The 20484-nt window shown below is 37.3% G+C and overlaps 1 protein-coding gene across 1 annotated transcript in view; it reads left to right on the top strand.

Moving 5' to 3' along the window:
- Nucleotides 1-20484, top strand: part of FOCAD (focadhesin) — a gene marked incomplete at both ends in the record, with an annotated part of 91915 nt that overhangs the window by 53747 nt on the left and 17684 nt on the right. The window contains 9 exons of the mRNA XM_079548912.1: nt 1613-1705; nt 4237-4325; nt 5777-5818; nt 8167-8275; nt 9741-9857; nt 11236-11474; nt 13166-13255; nt 17046-17193; nt 19754-19873. Of these exons, the coding sequence (XP_079405038.1) occupies nt 1613-1705; nt 4237-4325; nt 5777-5818; nt 8167-8275; nt 9741-9857; nt 11236-11474; nt 13166-13255; nt 17046-17193; nt 19754-19873 (1047 nt within the window). The remainder of the gene's footprint in view (nt 1-1612; nt 1706-4236; nt 4326-5776; nt 5819-8166; nt 8276-9740; nt 9858-11235; nt 11475-13165; nt 13256-17045; nt 17194-19753; nt 19874-20484) is intronic.

Genomic DNA, 20484 nt, shown 5'->3' with positions numbered 1-20484 from the left:
ATCCCTTTTGCTAAACAAATTGATCTCTTGTTAAACAAACCAACCTGTATCACTTCACACTTTGTTTAATCATAGTTATAGGGCGAGTTTTTCTGTAAGTCAAGGAGTCTGGCATGTTTTTAATTTAGAAGTGAAAAGTGCAGGACTTAAACAGAGGCTGCTGAAATATATTCATCCCATCTCACCTTAGGTTGACAAGTTTACCTTTCTGTTATTAAAAGCTTGTTACCCCAGAAAGAGCTGAGATTTTCTGTGGAGTCCAAATGGCTGTGATGGCATTTTTTCATCATCTTGGTAGAGGCAAATACTAGGAATAGTTGAACAGCATCAGTGAAGATCAATTCTCCATAGTCATGATAGAATATAAATAGACATAACAATGCAGTTTAATTGCAGAGGTTATCGTTTTTTGTTTTGTTTTTTTTTAATCTGAAAACACAGGTTTGTAAATAAAGACACCCAAATAAGACATTCTTATTTTAATTGAATGTTACTGCAACTAAGGTGGTCATGGGGGGAGAGAGAGATTGAGAGAGAGAGAATGAAGATTATGTTTATTAGTTTTGCTACACAGTATTGTGAATTGATGATTTTTGATTTTATAAGGTCCATGTTGGGCAAATTAGGAGAGAAGATACATGTCATTCAGGAGTCTGAGATTTACAAAAGAACTGGTTTTTAGTGGCCTTGAATTTATGGCCCTCGTGTTTAATCTATTGCTCTACTTACTGTTAAGCTACCAGTGACTAGAAAATGGATTGTTATTGAAATTCAGATTTCATTTCTGTTTTTCAGTATGTATTGAGAATGTATTCATGTCACTGTTTGCCTTAGCACTTACTGAAGAGAGCAACCTTGGGTTCTTGTGGATTGACTATGTACATTCATTAGATTGTATAGTTGTCTGAGTCATTCATTCCAGTTTTGTGAGAGGCTGCCATACCTATGTGAGATTTGGAAGTAGACAGGGACAGTTGCTGCATATTTATTTAAACTGTCATTGAGGTAGTATTGCTTTCCTCCAGTTTGTTTTAAAATGGTTCTTCCTAGGAACCTAGGACCTTCCAATTCCTTGTTTTTTATTGTTAACTATTTATAGGAGATTTGAAATGTGTGCTTTGACATAATTGTATCAAACCCAATTATTTTTTTGATTCCTTTTCAGTAATCACTCCTGTATTTAGGTTGTCGAGTATTTGTATTTATTTCACATCTGTTTAAAGCTCTTAGAGGCACCTAAGAGGTACAAAAGTGATGGCAAACATAAACTGTTCCATCATCTCTGTCGTGTGTGCATTTTTTGCCTACAACTGCTACAAAGTGTTTTGCTTATTGCTATGTATGACTACAGTGCTCTCTCTGGTATCAGTTATATTATGAACAGTCTGAAGTATTGAATGGCCTGGGTACTGAAATTGAGAAGGAACTTGGTGTGGATAAAACCAGGAAGAGGAGAACAAAAAATATTACCCATTTTTATTTCCCACAGGAATGTATAGTGACATGCACATGTTAGCAAAATTTTGCCCGCAGATCACAGGTTGAAGAACATATGTTTTGCATATGTTAGATTTAATATAACCATTTCTGTCCTTTCTTGTGTGTTGCACAGGTTAACATTCAGCCTTCTGAATGGCACCGCTCTATACTGCTGCCGCAGTCTTGGTTGGGATTTATGAGCCGAACCTACAGTGCAGTCCTACAGGTAATTGTGAGGTACAGAATACTGTGCATATTAACACTCATTCAAGGTGCACGTGTCTTCATTTCTTCCAGCGAGAGCATCCATGTGATTGACAGCAATTTAAAAGTGAAGCTTGAAGAGTTTAATAACATTTGTGGAAAAGGAAATAAAAACTACTCTTCAAGCAGCACAGCCTGAAATTACTGGAAGAAACATAATTCCTGTTTACAGTTCTGGTCCTTGCATTCTTGTTCCTGTGTCAAGTTCCCATACAGTCAATTCCAGTTGCAGTTTACTTTTTAGAATGTGAAACTTCAGCTAGAACTCTATCCTATTATTTTGAATAGGAATTTTCAGATAACATTACCACTTAAAGGTTGGAAGATATTGAGAAATTATTAACTAACATTGCATGCTGAATAAATGTGAGGAAATCATATTGTCTTTTACTGTATCTTATATTGTGAGAAAATCATCTCTTGATTTTTCCAACCGAATTAATGATAAGAAATACCTTTAAACTTCTCTTTCATTAGGTTAACTGATGTGGTATCTAGAGCAAAGCAGTCATTTGTTCTTCTCAGTAGGAGAATAACGTAAAAACTTGTAAGAAATAACTCCTTTTTAGAAATCTCCCTCTGTAGTACTAGAAGGGCTTATTGATTTATATTTCCAGGCCTTGTCAGCTATTTCCAACATAAGCAGATCAGACTGCTGAGCAAATTCAAAAAGCTTTACCTATCCATTTACTGTGGAGTAGAACATACACTTCTCTAACATTTTTCAAAACAACTTTTACCTGGGATATTTGGGAACATTTTCTAGACTGACCTTCATTATAAAGGAAGCAGTGCTTTTTCAGATTGTCATTTTAGGTCTTAACTACAGAGGGGGCCATTGTAGCTTGCATATAATTACTTGCTTTTTCTGCTTCTTCCCCTCTGACTCCATGAGAAATCTTGCATTTACCAGGCTTGTTTCTGAAAGCTTCTCTAGGATTTCCTGGCTTTTTTTCTTTTTTTTTTTTTTAGAGCAACTTCTGAGGTCTCTCAGTAATAATCTTTTTTTAAGCTGAGATCTAGTATATTTACTTCTTGTGTTTCTATGGTATATCTTACCTGAGCTGACTCAGAGACTACAATACAGTGTGACTAGTCTGGGTCATTTTTTGGAGGAAGGGGTTTGTAGAGTCCATGGTTTGTTAACCAAGGGTAAATTGCTCTGTCTGCAGTTTATCAAGGCACTTCCGTGAGGATATTTTCTCTTTTACATGGGGAAGTTCTCTTGTCTGTAGTACGTCTGTTCAAATGTTTAAGCTCTTCTGCCAGTTTAGCCAGTTTGTAAATTCAGCATGTTTTTGGGACTGAACTCGTTTTCATTGTGATCCCACAGGTCTTGATTTAATCTTGATCTTAAGCCAGTGTTTATTTGTTTAAGAAAATTGTAATAGATTTAAACACACTATAAAGCCAAGGAATTTCTCATCAGAGATTGTGCTTCTGCATTCGAGAAGTGTTTGGACAACGCTCTCAGACATATGGTTTTATTTTGGGGTGGTCCTATGTGGAGCCAGACGTTGGAGTCATTCAGTGATCCTCCAACTCAGGATATTCTATGATTCTGACACCAGAAGACAGATATTATGCAGATATCTACTTAGTCAGTGTGTCATACCTTTTATTTTAGTCTCTAGTAGTTGGAGAACACCTTTCAAGGGACATCAGGATTTACAGTGTTTAGTATGTAAGAAACACAGCTTATATGCCTACGTTTTTCACTTAAGACATAATAACCGAGTAAGAAGCAGCAAATGATAACCCAAACAAGTTAAGCTGTAGTTGTATCAAGGTTTGAGAATGAGGGTAAGGGTAAGCTGCTTCGTACATTTAGATAAAACTTCGTAGACACATCATATCAACTCCTTTGATGTAGAGAAAAGAAAACTGAAGTAAAAGAAGGCTGAGGTCATAAGAAGGAAAAGGATGAGGAACTTTTTAAAGTAGTGAATCAAGGAAGTAATATTTTGCTTTCATAAACTGTTTTAGGTATAGGCTTCTATATTTAATTCTCTGCTTGTACATATTCCACTCCCCAGAGGTGCATGTTTCTTTCCACAAACTAAGTGAGCAATTGCTCAGTATCTTTGATCATTTGACATAAAGAAATACTTCTCCAAAAAAGTGGCCAGGTGCTGGAACGGGCTGCCCAGGGACATGGTGGAGTCACCATCCATGGAGGTGTTCAAGAAACATTTAGATGTTGTACTGAGGGTTCAGTGGGAAATATTGGTGAAAGGAAGGGCTTTTCCAACCTTAATGTTTCTATGATTCTATGATTCGTGATATCTGCATTATTTTTTTTTTCTCAGAATGAAAAATCACAAATTCTTGTACATAAGATGTTGTGTATTACAGTGGGGTCTCATATCAAAAGCAATTGGTTAATTTGAGAGTTAGCCCTCAAGTAAAAGGTTAGTTATCTAGGTGTTTCCTGAAAAAGTCTTATGATTGACCACCTAAGATCTACTTCTCTTTTATGCTGTGATTCTGCAGGGAAGGCAAGCAGAGCTTGAAATGCAATTGAAACATGGAAAAGAGGATCCTGAAGATGTGCAATACAAGCAGTTTACAGCATGGCTCTGGTAAGGAATTGCCTGCCTGTTAGAATGCAGGACAGAAGAGGACTTGAAAGCCTTTAATTTTGCAAATTTAACTGTTTGTATAAGTACTAATGGAAAAAAAAAAAAAGAAAGAAAAATATCCCTATGGGGGAAGAAAAAAAAAGTTACCGAGGGACAGTGAGCAAGGATGCTAGTATTCACAAGTTCAGAGGTACCTTCCCTTCTTTTTTGTTCAAAACTTTGCAGTGTGAGCAACTGGAAGGATGAAAATTGTATGTATCATATGTTGTGTTAAAGTACAGAGATTATAGAAAAAAGCAAAATTTTGATGTAGAGATTTTGAAAGCTGCCTCCCTGAAAATGGATTTATGTAAGAAATGTAAGTCACAGAGTGACATGTGATAACAAACAGACCTCTCAGTTCATACAGTAAGCTGAAGATACTGTTTAAAACTAAACATATGATGCACGCTCTGTTCTATATACTTAGGTACTTGTGTTTCATCCAGCTCCAGTACCCATTAAGTGTTTGTGTTCCCTCCAGATTTAGCCCACCTGTAAACAACTTGATATAAACTAATACTTAACATAAACATAATTTTGCATCGATATTTAGATTGGTGTTGATGTTTCTAAGTGCATTTGAAACAGTAGGATAAAACAGCATATGTAGGAGGAAACCGTGACTGAATTGCCTTCAAAGGCTGAGTGACATGACTCAGTCTTGAAAATGTAAGTCCTGTTTTATGAGGCATGCATTTTTCTTTTTCTGTCACATTATTTCACCTTCAGTTATGTGTTGTGAACTTGCAACTGGAAGATATATTTTTGTCTAAAATGACAGCCATGAGCAGGATGTATGGATTGGTGTATGTTGTGGTACACAAGATCTTTCTTCACCCAAACCTGACAAGATAGAAGGCTCATTCCATCTCTGATTCTGTCTTAACATGAATGCAAAACTAAGCAAAGACAGAAGAGTTGTGTATTATAAAATAATTAGTCGTTTGCAAGAAACTGTAGCTATTCCTATTGCTTTTGTTTAAGTAGATCCAGATTACTATACTCCCTAGCAGCATAACTATCCATAGTCGTTTTCAGGAGAATAGTAAGTATTGTGTAGATTGTTACAGTTGTTTGTTGTAAAACATACTTATTTATTGTGCCAAATTATAGTGCAGTGATTTGGAAATGTCTTTGTGACAGGAGATTTAACAGATTTATTGCTACTGTATAAACCTGCCTTTTGAAAAAAAAAAAAAAAAAAAAAAAAAAAAAGAAATTTTGTATGGTGGTCTACATGAGCATGAAGGAACATGGAGTGGTAGGTGAGTGCTAATACAGTTTTAATACCTGTGATTATTTTGCAATAAATTTTCTGAACCATGTGAAAAAGGACACATGTAAGGCATAAATCAACTGAATTCATACTGTAGTGTAACAGTGGTTTGAATTCTTTGTTTCTCTTGCAGGGTTAGAGATATGTTGACAGATGCCATCAAAGGTGCTTCAAAGTAAGAATGATTTATTTACTAGAGATGAGAATGAGTTTTTGTTGTGGTAGATAATGTAAAATAGTTCCTGTATTTGTCTCTCTGCCAGTTTCATATTTTCATGTGGCTGGTGCTCAACAAAGAAGCTCTTGCCCACATTGTTCTTTGAGCATTTTATCACTGACTACACTACTAGAAAGGCTGATGCCTAATGCTTTGGGTAAAACTTATGTACAACTGTATACACTATTAGTCGCTTCTTTTCTAAATAGCAAACTCTGCCTCCAGTTCCTTAATGCGTATAAAAGTTGGCTGGTCTGTAGTGGAGCGCTGGCTCTTCAGAGCTACGCTGCTTCCAGCTATCTTTTCTGTGCCCAAATGCCTCCAAAGACAAGTACTTATGTGTTTTCAGATTGTGACAGGCTTGTTAATTTGCTATTAGAATTGACACGTGGATTGAAAACAATATCTTAGCATTTCTTCATAAGAAGGCTTGACTTGCTCCTATCACTCTCCATTGATAGCTGTCTCCTTCTGCATGCCCATGGTTAACTGGAAACTGGCCATTTACACCAGATTGAGAAAAAGTGTTAGAAACAATCATTCCTCAGAAGAGCAAGTGCTTAAAAAATCTTAAATCATAAAAACGTAATCAGCTGAAGAATTGCCATGAAATCTCACAGACCATTTCAGTGTTAGTAGTCTTGTAAATGTAGAAGAGACTAGGTTTGGAATAATACTGTGACTGATACTAAGACTAATACTGAACCTGTCTGAAGGTTCAGGATGTTTGAATCAAGACTTGAACTTTTTTTTCTATTTTTGACTTCGCATTGTTCTGATATTCCCAGCTGCTCAGTTTCCTTGCCTGTCAGCTTATTTTGAGAGGAGTCACTTAAAGAAGTTGAGAGATATATTTGATATTTAATCTACTCAATAAATACATGTGTTAAGGTATTGGAAAGAGGAATAAAATAATAAACATCAAATATGTAATAATCTGTGTCTCAATGTGAAAACATCAATTTTAGTCATAAACGTTCACTAGCAAAACTATTTAAGGTAGTTGCATTTCCAGTTTTGGGAGAGGGTGTAGAATTTTCTTCAGGTAACAGTGGAAAGATTTCCAGTGCATAGGTCACGTCTCTAGGACTTCTTGTGTTTACTGATTTTAAGAAAATACTTAATTGAATTGGTTCTATATTTTCAGTGAAGAGTAAGACCCCTCCTGTGTCCCATTGTTAGTATGATGATTTGTACTTTCATTAAATTCAAAGCATTTGGCTTTTATGAGAATATAGATTAAGCAATTACTCTTATGTACTTCATGAAATATATATAGTCTCTTAAAATTTGATAGCAGCAAAAAAGTCTGTAACATAAATGAGGAAATTGTTTAAGGGAAGAGATTTAGGAGTTTACAACAAACTTAACTAAACACTTAATTGTAATTGTTTATAGGTATCTCTTATCTGAGTACCTAATTATAAATATTTATTGTTATCTGTTGTCTGTAAGGAAATACTTTCAATGTGTGGAAAAGGTCAGTGACATTCCAGTAAGATGTCTTTTATAGGAGAGAAAATGTAGAAATCCAGAGTATATTTTCATTGTGAAAATGAAATATTTAGATCAGGAACAAATGCTTAAATTTGTGGATTAGGTGTTTATGTCTATAGCAAGAGTTGAGGAAGTTTTTGTAAATGCAAGACTAATGCAGAATATATAACAATTTATATTGTTCTAGTGTAAGGCTTTCAGTGGTCTCCTGAAGGTGTATTGGTCGTTTGCTATTATGCTATATTTCTGAAAATGATGGAAAATGGATATCTTTTCATGAAACTGAATATAGTTATTTCTATATCATATTCTCAAGTGGCAGATTTTTTTTTCCTGAATTCTTTAACAGTAAAAGTAAGGTTTGCACTGTACTAGATGTTCATACTGTCCATCATATGAATGTTTCATAACATTGGAAAGTCATTCAAAACTTTTTTTAAGTTTTCAGTGATAGGGCTCTACTAAATCTCCTTAAACGGATGCTGTTTTGGCACCTAACAGTCTCTATTTGAAGAGCTTTTTTTGTCATCCTATCTAAAAATGGTACTAGCTATGATAAATGTGTTCCCATGAGTGCAGTTGATCTGCAAGATGGCCCTGGTAGCACACAGCTGTTTGTATATATTATATGTTAAGATGAAATATGTTAAACATTTCTTGAGCTAGAAAAGAGCCCAGTGAAGTTGCTTGGTGCAAAGCCCTTCTGTCCTGAAGACCTGGTAACTTAACTTTCCTTTGTTGAGATGCTTGTTTGGTTGCCTGCATGTCTGTTATGCCTCTTGACTGTTCTTTGCCTTTTTTGTGTCTAGGGAAAGCCCAGTGGTGAAAGGAAACTCTATTTTAGCCTTGACTGGTCTTGCAGCTGCTGTAGCCAAATATGAAAGCAGCCTTTCCTCAGACACTGAAGGCATGCCTGAGGTAAGTCAGTCTGGGAAATAAATTTTTTTTAGTGGAATGTAGTTAAATAATATGACCAGGTATGTTTGAGGATTCAGTGAGTATGAAGTACTTCATGTGTTGAAATTCAGATTTCACACTGTTGAGTGATATTGTGATCTTGTAATTGCTGTGTGATCTGTGTGAAAGCAGCTTGGTGATTTCAGTCAAAGCAAGCAGGCAGCTTCTGCAAAGAAACATGTGCTAGCTTTGTCATATGAGATGAAGGCGTAGTGAACACTGGAGCCCAACCAGACTCTTTTCTTAGATACTAACTTGTTTGGTCTTTTTTACCTGATGTCTTTGGAGGGCGTTTTGAATGAAACCTTTGGCTTGGCTAATGGTAAAGATTATTACACTGTCACAAAATGCATATGATTTATATGAACAGTTGATCTCAAAAAAAGTGAAATGACTTGTGTGGAAATGCAAAATATGACTGCAAGGGAGAGGTTGAGCTTTTTTTCCTCATTTTGTAAAAACATGTCAATAACTCATTCCCATGCTGAAATGCTACACGACTGACTCCTTCTGCCTCAGAGTTTGAGACATTTTTTACATAGTTTGGGTACTTGGGTAGCCATTCATCTTTATTTTGTTCCTACTGTTATGACTAGTTAACATGCTACTCCTTACACCTGAGAAAAATGCACTGTTTTGCCATAGTTTTTCCCCGAAGTTATTTGTTTTCTACCCAGAGTGAAACAGCTTTTGAACCACGTGTAATAAGTCTATTAGCAGAAAAATGGATTACACTTCAAGGTTCCATCTTTAGGTAGAAGCAGTTGAACTATAGATTACTTATGACATGGATAAGTTATAGCTTTTGTGACAGTGCAAACTGAAGTTGCTGATTGTTTTGGGCTGTGTAGGGTTTATTTTTCTAATATCCTCTGTTACTGGCCAAGCCTTTAAAAGAACGTGGGGAGAAATAGTCTTGTTTTTCAGATGTCCTTTGACACCTTGTATGTAATAGTTACTTCATTAGAATTCAGGTTTTCCTGTCGGATTTTGGTAAGACATACATAACATAGTTAGCCTAACCATTCTTGTAGACTGTCATACTTTATAACCACACTGCAGTTACTTCACTAGCCATACTGAGTTTTTCTAGCTACATTAAAATTATGTTTTAGTCTGAAAGAGTTCGTGAAGACTTCAACTTGCAGACAAGCTGTCAGAGTTCAGATTTATGAATGTGTTTTGTTGTTGTTTTTTTTTTCTTGATGCTGTTGTGGGGATCTCTGGCAGCTGCTTGCTTTAACTGAATAATCTGTTCAAAAGTGGTGTCTGAAAGGTCGGTGTTGTCAAATAAAACATGCTGTGCATAAGGGTAACAAAATTTCATTACGCATGGATCATAGCTGGAACATCAGCTGCTGAGCTTCTGTTCAGAACCCAATTTAAGAAAAATTAACAATGACTGTTTGGGTTTGATATTTTTCAGACTGTACCAGATTTTCTTCCTATGCAGCAATGGATTTATATGGTTATAGAGACTCTCTTTAGTATCGTGAATAGCCGTTATCGCCCTAAAGGACAAGTTTTCCCGTGGTTCTACCAGGTATGAGCTGTGGCATTGAAAGCAAGAGCGCGTATGTGTATTTTGTACAGGGAATTCTTTGTCTGGAGTTTTCTGATTCTGTTTCCCTGTAGCAGTTAGAATCACAGAATGGCCAGGGTTGAAAGAGACCCCAAGAATCATCAAGTTTCAACCCCCTGCCACAGGCAGGGCCACCAACCTCCATATCTAATACTAGACCAGGCTGCCCAGGACCCCATCCAGTCTGCCCTTGAACACCTCCAGGGATGGGGTATCCACAACCTCTCTGGGCAGCCTGTTCCACCTCCTCACTACTCTCATAGTAAAGAACTTCCCCCAGACATCCAATCTAAACCTTCCCTCCTTGAGCTTAAAACCATTCCCCCTAGTTCCAGCACTATGTCTACCTATGTAAAAAGTTGATTCCCCTCCTTTTTTCATAGGGGAGGTGCTCCAGCCCTCTGATCGTCTCTGTGGCCCTCCTCTGGACCCTATCCAACAGCTTCACATTTTTCCTGTATGGGGGGCCCCAGACCTGGACATAGTGCTCCAGATGGGTCCTCACAAGGGCATAGTAGAGAGGAGCAATCACCTCCCTGTCCCTGCTGGTCACCTCTCTTCAGATGAAGCCCAGGATACCATTTGCTTTCAGAGCTGCAAGAGCACACTGCTGGTTCATGTTCTGTTTTTCATTCATCAGGACCCCCAGATCCTTCTCTGCAGGTCTACTCTCAGGGATTTTTTCTCCCAGTCTGTATACATACCTGACATTACTCTGACCCAGGTGTAAAATCTTGCATTTTGCTATGTTGAGCCTCAGTGGGTTCACACAGGCCTATCTTTCAAGTTTGTCAAGGTCCCTCTGGAGTTGTAATATGGGAAATACAGATGTAATGTAGGCAAGTCAAACAACACTTTTCTTTTTTTTTTTCATTTCAGTATGTCATCTTATAAAATCATTTGAGTTTTCCTTGAGCTTTTGTTTTTATTAACAAATAATAAAAATCATATGAGAAGATAATACTGCATAAATGAAGAATGTTTTGAAAGCAGCTCTGGCACATGGCCCCTATCATCACTGCTAGGGGATACATCATCAAACCAAATGCAGTGTTAAACATTAGACTGGCTGAATGTGAGGAGACTCAAGTAATTGTTTGGCATTAAGCAGTTTTTTTATAACTCCTGCTTTTGGGAACAATACTGTTTAATATATACTGTTATTTTTTAAATGGGCATTTGAAGTGGCTCATATTTCACTTATAAAATATATATTTTTTTAAATACACTGAATGGATATTTGTTTTAAATTCCAGAAGTACTGAATGTTACTATCTGAAAAGGAATTTATTTCCTCCTCAGGAAATAAAAAGTAAATCTTCTGAAAATCTTTTTCTAGAAATCCTATTCTGGTGAAAATACTGCTAGTGCTATAGCTCGTTCCTGTGCAGCCACTGCTTTGTCTCTTCTGGTGCCAGTTATCGTTGTATCATGCAAGGAGAAGGTTGAGGAAGTCCTGAACATGCTGACCGCCAGGTTACCTGGGAAACCAAATGCTGATGAGTCTCAAGCTGTTCAAATCCACATGGGTCTTGCTTTGGGGATGTTTATCTCACGTTTGTGCGAAGAAAAAGTCAGGTAAGGCTTACTATGTGTAATGTGGGTGTGGAAATGACTTTCTACTTTTTCCTGCCTGCAGCTTTATGTTCTAGGGAATATAGTAATTATAGGTCATAGGCAAATGTTTATGAGGTGTTTTGCAACATTTCTTATAAAATGTCTTTTATTATAATGGCTTTTTTCCCCCAAACTCTGTTATTTTGGATATTTTGCTGGCATTCCTTCAGAGTGATTGATTAATTTTCATTATATCCTTTAGGTGCATATGCAACCTGACAGTTGATTGCTTACATATCTTTAAAGTGTACCAGATGCTCTGGGAGGCTTAATTGTAAAATAATTTACAGATCTTACTTGTCCCTTTCAAAGTGATATCCTGTACACTTGAGTAGTATGCACTTGCATCATGTTACCTATGTGAGGGCAGAGCTCCACTGTTGAAAGTCTAATGGACTGTCTTTCAGATGGGTTGCTGCAGCAGTGCTGAAGATTGGCCTCACTGGCCTAAGGTCACAAATTTTAAACGATTCCAGAGCATCTGAGGTGTAGCTTTCCTTCTAGTACTAGTCCACGTAGTGACTACTAGGAAGTTCATCTGTCTGTGTACACATAATGTTTAACTACTGCATTATCAAAAGTATCAGAAAGATTTGTCTGTCAGTTATTAATTTACTCTATGAAGTTAGTGTTTCTGAAACAAATGTGCTGTTAAAGATCATGCAGCATGACTCCGCACTGATTTTCATTCTTTGGTGTCAGCTTCCTGCATCCAATTCAAGAGCCAATGCACTGTCCATGAATAATTAAAGTCAGTGATGACAATTGAGATACTAACAAACATTAGAATGCTCTTAAGTGTGTAACAAACAACATTAGTATTTTGGTGTATATCAGCCTTTATTTTGTTTTGTTTAATTTCTTTAGTTTGGTGTTGACATTTATCTAAAAAAAAAAAAAAAAAAAAAAAAAAAGGCAGCAGAACATTAAAAGGAGTCAAACAAACCTCTTATGAACTGAAACAAATCCATTTTTATTCTTCTACTTCACTACCTGATTTCAAAACTCAATCTCAAATACTCTTCCAAACACTGACTGGCACCACATTCTTGGTGTGTGCTGCAATAGGTAATATCAAATCATAGAGATAATTTTTATTAAACGTGCCTGTTCATAAAGACAGCAGTGGGTATGTTTTGCAAGGGGGAGTTCCTATGACATCTTTGGAATGAGAGATAGACCTTTCTTTGATTTATCAGTGTATTAGGCAAATGGATAGAGAGACAGACAGATTTCCAGAGTTAATACCTTAAAATATAAATATACATGAAATCCTCTTACAAATAGCTACCAGTCTAGCTGAGTTCATGTTTTCTCTATTATTGGCCTTCATTCACTGTATAAAAATTGTCTTCTTTCACTTTATAAACTCCTGATGCTAGCTTTCTTTCTGAGTTTTGTACCAATAACAGGCACTGACTTAGGTCTAAATATATTTGTATTACTTGCATAATTATATGAATAAGTTTACCTGAAAGTAACACAAATGGCTGGTTTTACAGTCATTGCTTACAGGCCAGTGTGAGAACCCATTACAGCAAGAAATATTTTTATTTAGTGACATATTCCATCTTAGCAGAAGGTTAATGTCCTGTATGATTTGAAGAACAGAACCATATTTCTATTTTTTTTTGTTTTTTTCTGTTTTGCAGTGAGTTACCTGGTCAACAGATGAACTTAGTTCTAATGAAGTCCCTAGATGCACTAGAAGACTGTTGTTTTGACTCCAGTCTGGAGTACAAGTGAGTTTGTTACCTTACTGATTATATTTTGTTTTATTTTGAACTCCATTTTTTTTAATTCAAACTTCTATTCCTAAATTTTGTGGAGAAGAACATAGAAATAAGATAAGGAGATTGTTGTTTTTGTACTTTCATAGCATCATGAACTTTTGCAGGTTGGCAAGGATCTTGGGAAGTCCACATCACATTCCCAAAACAGACTCAGCTGTCAGGTTGGACTGCATTACTCAAGACTTTCAGGGTTTGAAATTCACAGTCTGGAGCAGGTCTGACCTGCTTGGGCTACAGTTCCATGGCAGGGCCATCCTGGTGAGGAAAAAGCTTCTCTTTGACTCCAGTCTGAGCCTCTCATGTCTCAACTCATGCCGCTGTCTCTCACCCTTCCACTACACAGCACGTGTAGAGCTGTAAATGTGACAGACTTGTTGTCCAAAAATGGCATTATTATAGCAATGGTCTTTACAGCAGGATGACAGGCACAACTGATTGTGGGTCGTATGCCTTGGGTCAACCTTATGTGTGTGTTTCAACAGTTCTCAACTGGTGACACTGTTTTATTTTAGTTTTTTAAATACATACTAAGTTTTCTGAGAATTTCTTCTGCTGTAGAAATCAGGGAGGGCTCTTTTTTTCCCTGAATGCCAGCACTACTCATTTTCTCTCCTACAGCTGCTTCATAGTCAGTTATGTTCATTAGTGTTCCAGGAGAGATGACAGACACCCAGGGGTAGTTCATCATCCTACCATGATGTGGAAAACGTTTCTGCCACCTTGTCACAGAGACTTGTGCTGGTGTGTGGTGGAAGGCAAACCCAAATGTGGTATACCTCCTGACTCTTTAAGAAAATGTGTTTTTCTATCCAAGAGCATGCTTCTCTAGAGTGTTGACACATCTCACATATTGAAAGATACTGAGAAAGAGGCTGTAACATTTTTTCTCCTGCCTTGAGTCTTTAGTTGATAAAGAGGTTTATTAATGTGCACAGTATGCAAGCTGGAGATACACAACCACTCTTCACTGATCATGTCAAGTCTTGAAAGGAACATTGTTTACATATACTATTTCTTTGCCTGATTAAGAGAATTGTCATCTTAAAGAAGTGCTGTTTTTAATAAATAATGAGTAAAAGGAGTCATTCTTTTCCTGCACCAATGCTATAGCATGGCAAGAGTTCACTCAAGTCTGTAAGAACCTGTTTAAATCTAAGATACTGTAGCACTCTAAATAGTTTCTTGTTCAAAAAAGTGAGAGTTCACACTGCGAGAGTAATGCTCCTAAATCAGTACTCTGTCTTCAACTGCAAGCAAGAAAACAAATGAAATTCATAATATTTTAAAAGGGCAAAAGTATTTCAAATGGTTTCAAGTGGCTAAGCATATGTTAATATGGTACATCATCTACCTGGCCATCTAAGGTATCTTTTAACACTGACCCACACAACATCTTTATCTCTAATTTGGATAGATATGGATTTCAGTGGTGGACTATTTGATGGATAAGAAATAGGTTAAATGGTTGCAACTGGAGGACTGCAGTCAGCAGCTCTATATCCAGAGCAATCACGAGTGATGTTCTCCAAGGGTCCATTCTGCAGTCTGTGCTCTGCACCATCTTTATAAGCAGCCCAGAGAGTGGGATTGAGGATACCCTCTGTAAGTTTGAAAACACCAAGCTGGGTGGCACAGTTAGTACAACAGAAGGAAGGGATGCCATTCAGAGAGATCTGGACAGGCTTGAAAAATGGGCTCATGAGAACCTGATCAGGTTCAAAAAGGTCAGTACAAGATGCTGCTCCTAATTTGGAATGATCTCAGTTGCGTACAGACTGAGAGAAGAACTCATCGAAAGCAGCTCTGCAGAGGACTTGAAAGTTCCAGTGGATGAAAAGCTGGACGTCAGCCAGCAGAATATGCTTGCAGCCTGTGAGGCCAGCTGTCTCGAGAGCTGCACCAGAAGAGGGGTGGCCAGCAGACGTGATTGTGCTCCTTTGCTCTGCCCTCGTGAGGCCCTGCTGGAGTACGGCAGCTAGAGTGTGGCTCCTCAAACAAGAAAGGTGTGGAACAGTTGGAGTAGGTTTAGAGGAAGCCACGAAGGTGATCTTCTACAGGTAGGGGATGAGGGAACAGGACTTGCTCAGTATGGAGAAGTGAAGGCTCTGGGGAGACCAACCTCTTTGCAGTCTTTCAGTACTAAAAGCAGGCTTTTAAATAGGAGGAAGGGAGACTGACTTTTCATGCAGACTAATAGTGATAGGACAAGGAGAAACAATTTTTAACTAAATGAGTGAAGAGTTAAGTTAGATGTTATGAGGAAATTCTTTATACGGAGAGCAGTGAGGCACTAGCATAGACTGCCTAGAAGAGCTGTGGATGCCCCATCCCTGGAGCTGTTCAAGGGCAGGTTGAATGCAGCCCTGGGCTGCCTGAGCTGGTGGGGGGCAGGGGAGTGGAGCTCAATGATCTTTAAGTTCTCTTCCAGTCCAACCAGTTCTGTTATTCTATGAAGTGGTTGTGAAGCTTTGCCACACTTTGGTCCAGGTGTGTTTTTACAAGGCATCATAAGCCACATCAGGCTTCCAAGCAGGTTGCCAGGAAGAGTCATCTTCCTTGAGAGACAATAAGAAACACCTTGAACTAGGATCTAATCATCTAAAGCTATTGATTGATGCTTAAAACCTTCAGAAGGGCATGTTACCTCGAAAAGACACAGGCAAAAACTGTGTTGCATTCATGACTGCTAACTTCTCCCATTTTTCTCTTGGATCATACTGAATAAATTTTCTCATGTCAACGTCTGTATAGTGAGGAGGGGGTGAAAGTTAAAGGTAGGCTTTAAATTGTGGCAGTATAGCATACATGTAACAAACATGGCAGATAGACCTTGTATTGAACAATTTGGGGTTTTTTTCCTCCTTTTCTATAAACAAAGAAAAACACGATGTGTTGAATATTAAACTCTACTTTTGAAGCTCTAGTTTTGAAGAGTTTTATTTCAGAATAACAGGAAGCAGTAATGTTTTCTGGCTTGCCTTCCAATTTCCTGTAAACAGGGTGAATTCTGTAAGATGTGCAGGACTGTCTTCATTTGCAAGAATATATATTAGAGAAATATTGAGCAAATGATGAATGTTGGTACATACTTGTTGATTAAGGGTGTGGTAAAGAGCAGATTATTAAGAAACTTGAAAATATATTGTAGTCTTCCTTAAAGTTACTGTGCAGTCTTTGATTTTTATGGAGTTTTTTTGCTTGATTTGGATATAAAGTATTTTCAGTTAAAGTTGTCATTAAATTTTCTTATACTACATTTAGAAACGTGTTAAACTCACCTTAGTAACAGGATTTAAAAATGTTAAACTTCCTTCATCCTGAAATACTAGCCATTTATTTTGTTCCAGAATTCATTTGTGAAGTCTTTAATTCTGCAACATAATAGACTGTATCACTCTGTACAGTGCCAGATTATGGTACTGACAGAAGTAACAGTGGATTTAAAGATGTGTCATAACAGCAGGGGTGTATGTCTAATATGCTGGCAGTGAAACATCTGGAACAAATTGGGAAATCAGAGATACCATATATATGATATACATATACATGTATATTTTTGTATATATATATGTATATATACACATGTGTACATATGTATATATATTTGTAAATCACAAGGAAGATGGGCAAGTGAAAGAGAGATGCACTCAAGTATAATTTTGGGATGAAAAAGGAGTAAAAAAGCTCAGAGCAGCTAAGACATAGCTAATCTTCTTTTTTTTTAATTCTTCTTTTTAAGCACTGGATGTATTTTGGGAGTGGGACTTGTTCTTTCATTTCTGAGTCACAGTAGCCAAACAGAATCACGAGTACACGTTTCTGCTTCACTGCGAAAACTATGCGCTTACCTGGAGAGCAGTGAGGATCAAAGCAGATGGGTCCAGGAGGTATGACTTATTTTAGCACAGATTTCCAATTTTCATTTTTCTTCCTTTGCCTCCTTTAATAACTCAGCTTTTTACTGAAGCTTTTTACCTGTAGTGCTGGTATATTTCTTTTACAATATCAGCCTGGTTTTGTATCTGTTGAAGAAAACAATTTTAGAATAACCCATAATGCAGCACAAACACTAGGGAATTGACTGAAATGGTTAAAGATGTTGTTCTCTAAAGTGCTACTCATCCCTTCTACTAGAAAGCAAACAGCAAGTTATTCTCAGAGCTTTAATATTTCCTTCTGCAGTATGCGTTCTGCTTCCTGCTTCGAAAGCTGTTGTTATTGCTATGGATATGTTTGCTGTTCCCTTTTTAATTTGTGAGCTGTTCTCTTTATGAGTTTTGAAAACTGAAAAAACTGTGGTGCTATATTTGAGTGTATGTTTCAGTATCATTTGCCAAGATATATTTCTGCTAAGTTTCTGCATGGCTCGTGTATGAGTGAGCTTATTACCTTGCTGAGGTAAAGATTGAGAAAGAAAGCTCATGCAACTGGAGAAGTTTACAAAAGTAAACAAGAATCAGAATAAATAGCTTTTTGCATACACATGTGCGCGCACACACACACACACACACAAAACCCAACTCTGTATTTTCACATCCAAGCTCACAGCAGCTGAACAGCAGAGTTGCATAATCCTCGGTTTTATCAAGGGAGTTCGCAGAGTCGGAGTTGGGAATAGCTTCTTTCTCCTGAGAGTCTTGAAGCATTTTACTGAACTTAAACTTAGTTCAATGAGCAACTTCTGAGATGAAATGCAGAAGTTGTTTAACATCATGAATTAACTATAGATGATACAAAAATTACCTTTATCACTTAAAAATCTGTTAGATATTGCATAGGTAATTACACCAGTTAAATTTCACCAGTGCTGTAGGCTGAGTACTACTACGTATGAAAGTTCAGAGGCTAGAAATGGCTGGCATACGATCTTGTTCTTAAGAGGTAGCTTTGGCCACATGCAATAAGGGGTTCAATCTGAGCATTGCTTTTTGAAGTCAGAATTGTTGCTAATTGTCTACCAGGTAGGAGTTCTTCAATCCCTATATACATTCTGTTGCATAGCATTGGTGCAAAGTAGGGTAAAAAATTGGCACAGCAGCCTCATTGAAAGATCAGACTTAATTTCTTTACTTTTCATATCTAAGGCTAAAGACAGAAAAATAGTGTCATTTGTGAGACATGAGGCTAATGTCATATATTTTTCAGGGAGACTGTATATTCTTCTGGCCTGGCAGGCCTGTTTCCATCATGGATGGGATGCTGTGGATTCTGATAAATAGTAGTTGGATACTTGTGTGTAGGAAAATAACTACATTTATGAAGATCAGAAGTTGGCCCTACAAAAAACAGAATTACTTCTAAACTTATTTATACTTGTTTAATGGCATAGATTAAGAATCTTTCTTAGAAGGAATAAACATCTGAAAGTATAAATTGAAAATAGCATGATATTTTTTGTCATGCTGCTGCATTCCTCTGTGGTTTACAAAAGACATCTCTCCTTAGCCTCCATTTCTTAAGAGATAATCTTGTCAAGTATGTGCTATAGTGGCATTGTATAAATCCTGTTGCAAGTACTATTCATGGCTCTGATGAGACAGTGAAATCACCATTCTTTTTTCCTATTTGTGGAGTCACGAAATGAAAAGACTTAGATACCCATCTTACAGAAAGAAAAGCATCAAAGTGTAGAGTGAGTTTTCTCAGTTCCTGACACTGGACAATGAAGACAGCTATTGCAGAGTTTGTAAGGGATTGTGCTTAGCTGCCTTCGCAGAATCACAGAATGGCCAGGGTTGGAAGGGACCTCAAGGTGAATCTCCTTGAAACCATGAATCTCCAACCCCCCTGCCACTGCAGGGCCAACCAACCTCCCCATTCAATACTAGAGCTGCCCCAGGCCTCATCCAGTCTGCCCTCAAACAACTCTAGGGATGGGGGCAGTGGGCACTGGTGCCCAAGGCACAGTGCCTTTGGCACTGCTATCATAGCGTATACTTTTTCTTGCCCAGAGGTGATCTGCAAAGACAACAGCAGACAGATTTATAAAATTTGTTTCTTAAAACATTTAGTCTACATTGTAAAACACCGCACTTTCCCTAAAGAGACATTATGTACAAGTACTGTGTAAAAGCAGGTATGACTGAGGAATGCAGTAGTAATGAAGATTGGAACAGCAGCAGCAGCAGACAGTGCTTTCTATTTGAACTGCCGAAGAAGAATTCATGACATGGTCTTAGTGTTCAGTAACTAGGTAGCATAAATCCTGCCTGAGGTTTTATAGATAGCCTCCTTTTCTGCTTGGTTGTTCTGTACTTGTTGTTTTTGTTGGCGCATTTGTTTTCTTCTGTTTTTATTTTGTGGGATTATTTGATATATCCTGTAAAGGAGACATATTGTTGCTGTCAACAGCATTGGCAGCATTGCAAACTATGAAAACTGTTGCCTCCTTCTGTTTGCACTGAAATTGAATAGTGCTGCGTAACAGAATTTACTTATTATTTTCAGGTACTTGCCTATTCTGTTGCCTGTTCCTGTGTCTCTGCTTTCAGTGTAGGAATCATAGAAGCAGCAGAGGCTGAAGAAGCCATGAACAAGCTGCGGACCTTAGTGGAAAAAAATCTGCAGGTGATGATTCAGAGTTTGGGCTTTTTTTAAGTTCCCTTTGTCTCTTACCTATTTAATACCTGATTCTGCTATATCCAGACTGCTGCCTGAAGAAAATTGCATTAACCTACTGTGATCATTAATGAATATTTACTACATTCTGCATACCATACAATTACCTTATTATTTTGTCCACTAATGCATTATCTGCCCTTGTGGTAGCAATCACCAAAGACCGAAATAATAGCAGACTGTATATATTTTATTATATGTAAAAGAAAAGTTGGTACTTTTAAGATCTTGATGACCTTAGTTGCCATTTCTTACCAATTCCTGTCTCATTTGTAATATTTTTATTAAGAAAACACATCAGCTGTGCCCTTTTGAATTTTGTCTTCTCGAAATCAGTTAGATCATCATAACCAGAGCCACAACTTAATCCAGGTGTTCTAAAGTTACCTTCAAAAATGCAAAAATAATCTCCATATTCCTGTACTTGTTCTTTTTTGTTAAATGTATGCCAGAAAACAAAAAAAAAAACAAAAAAAAAAAAGAAAAACAGAACCTTTTAGCATCAAAACCCACTATTAGACTGGTCAATTGTTTTGAAAATTCACTTGAAAAATAAGGAG

This window comes from Tetrao urogallus, assembly GCF_951394365.1.
Source record: "Tetrao urogallus genome assembly, chromosome: Z".
NCBI classification, from domain to species: Eukaryota; Metazoa; Chordata; class Aves; order Galliformes; family Phasianidae; genus Tetrao; species Tetrao urogallus.
The sequence above is the reverse complement of the archived record's forward strand: the minus strand, read 5'-3'. Positions and strand labels throughout refer to the sequence as shown.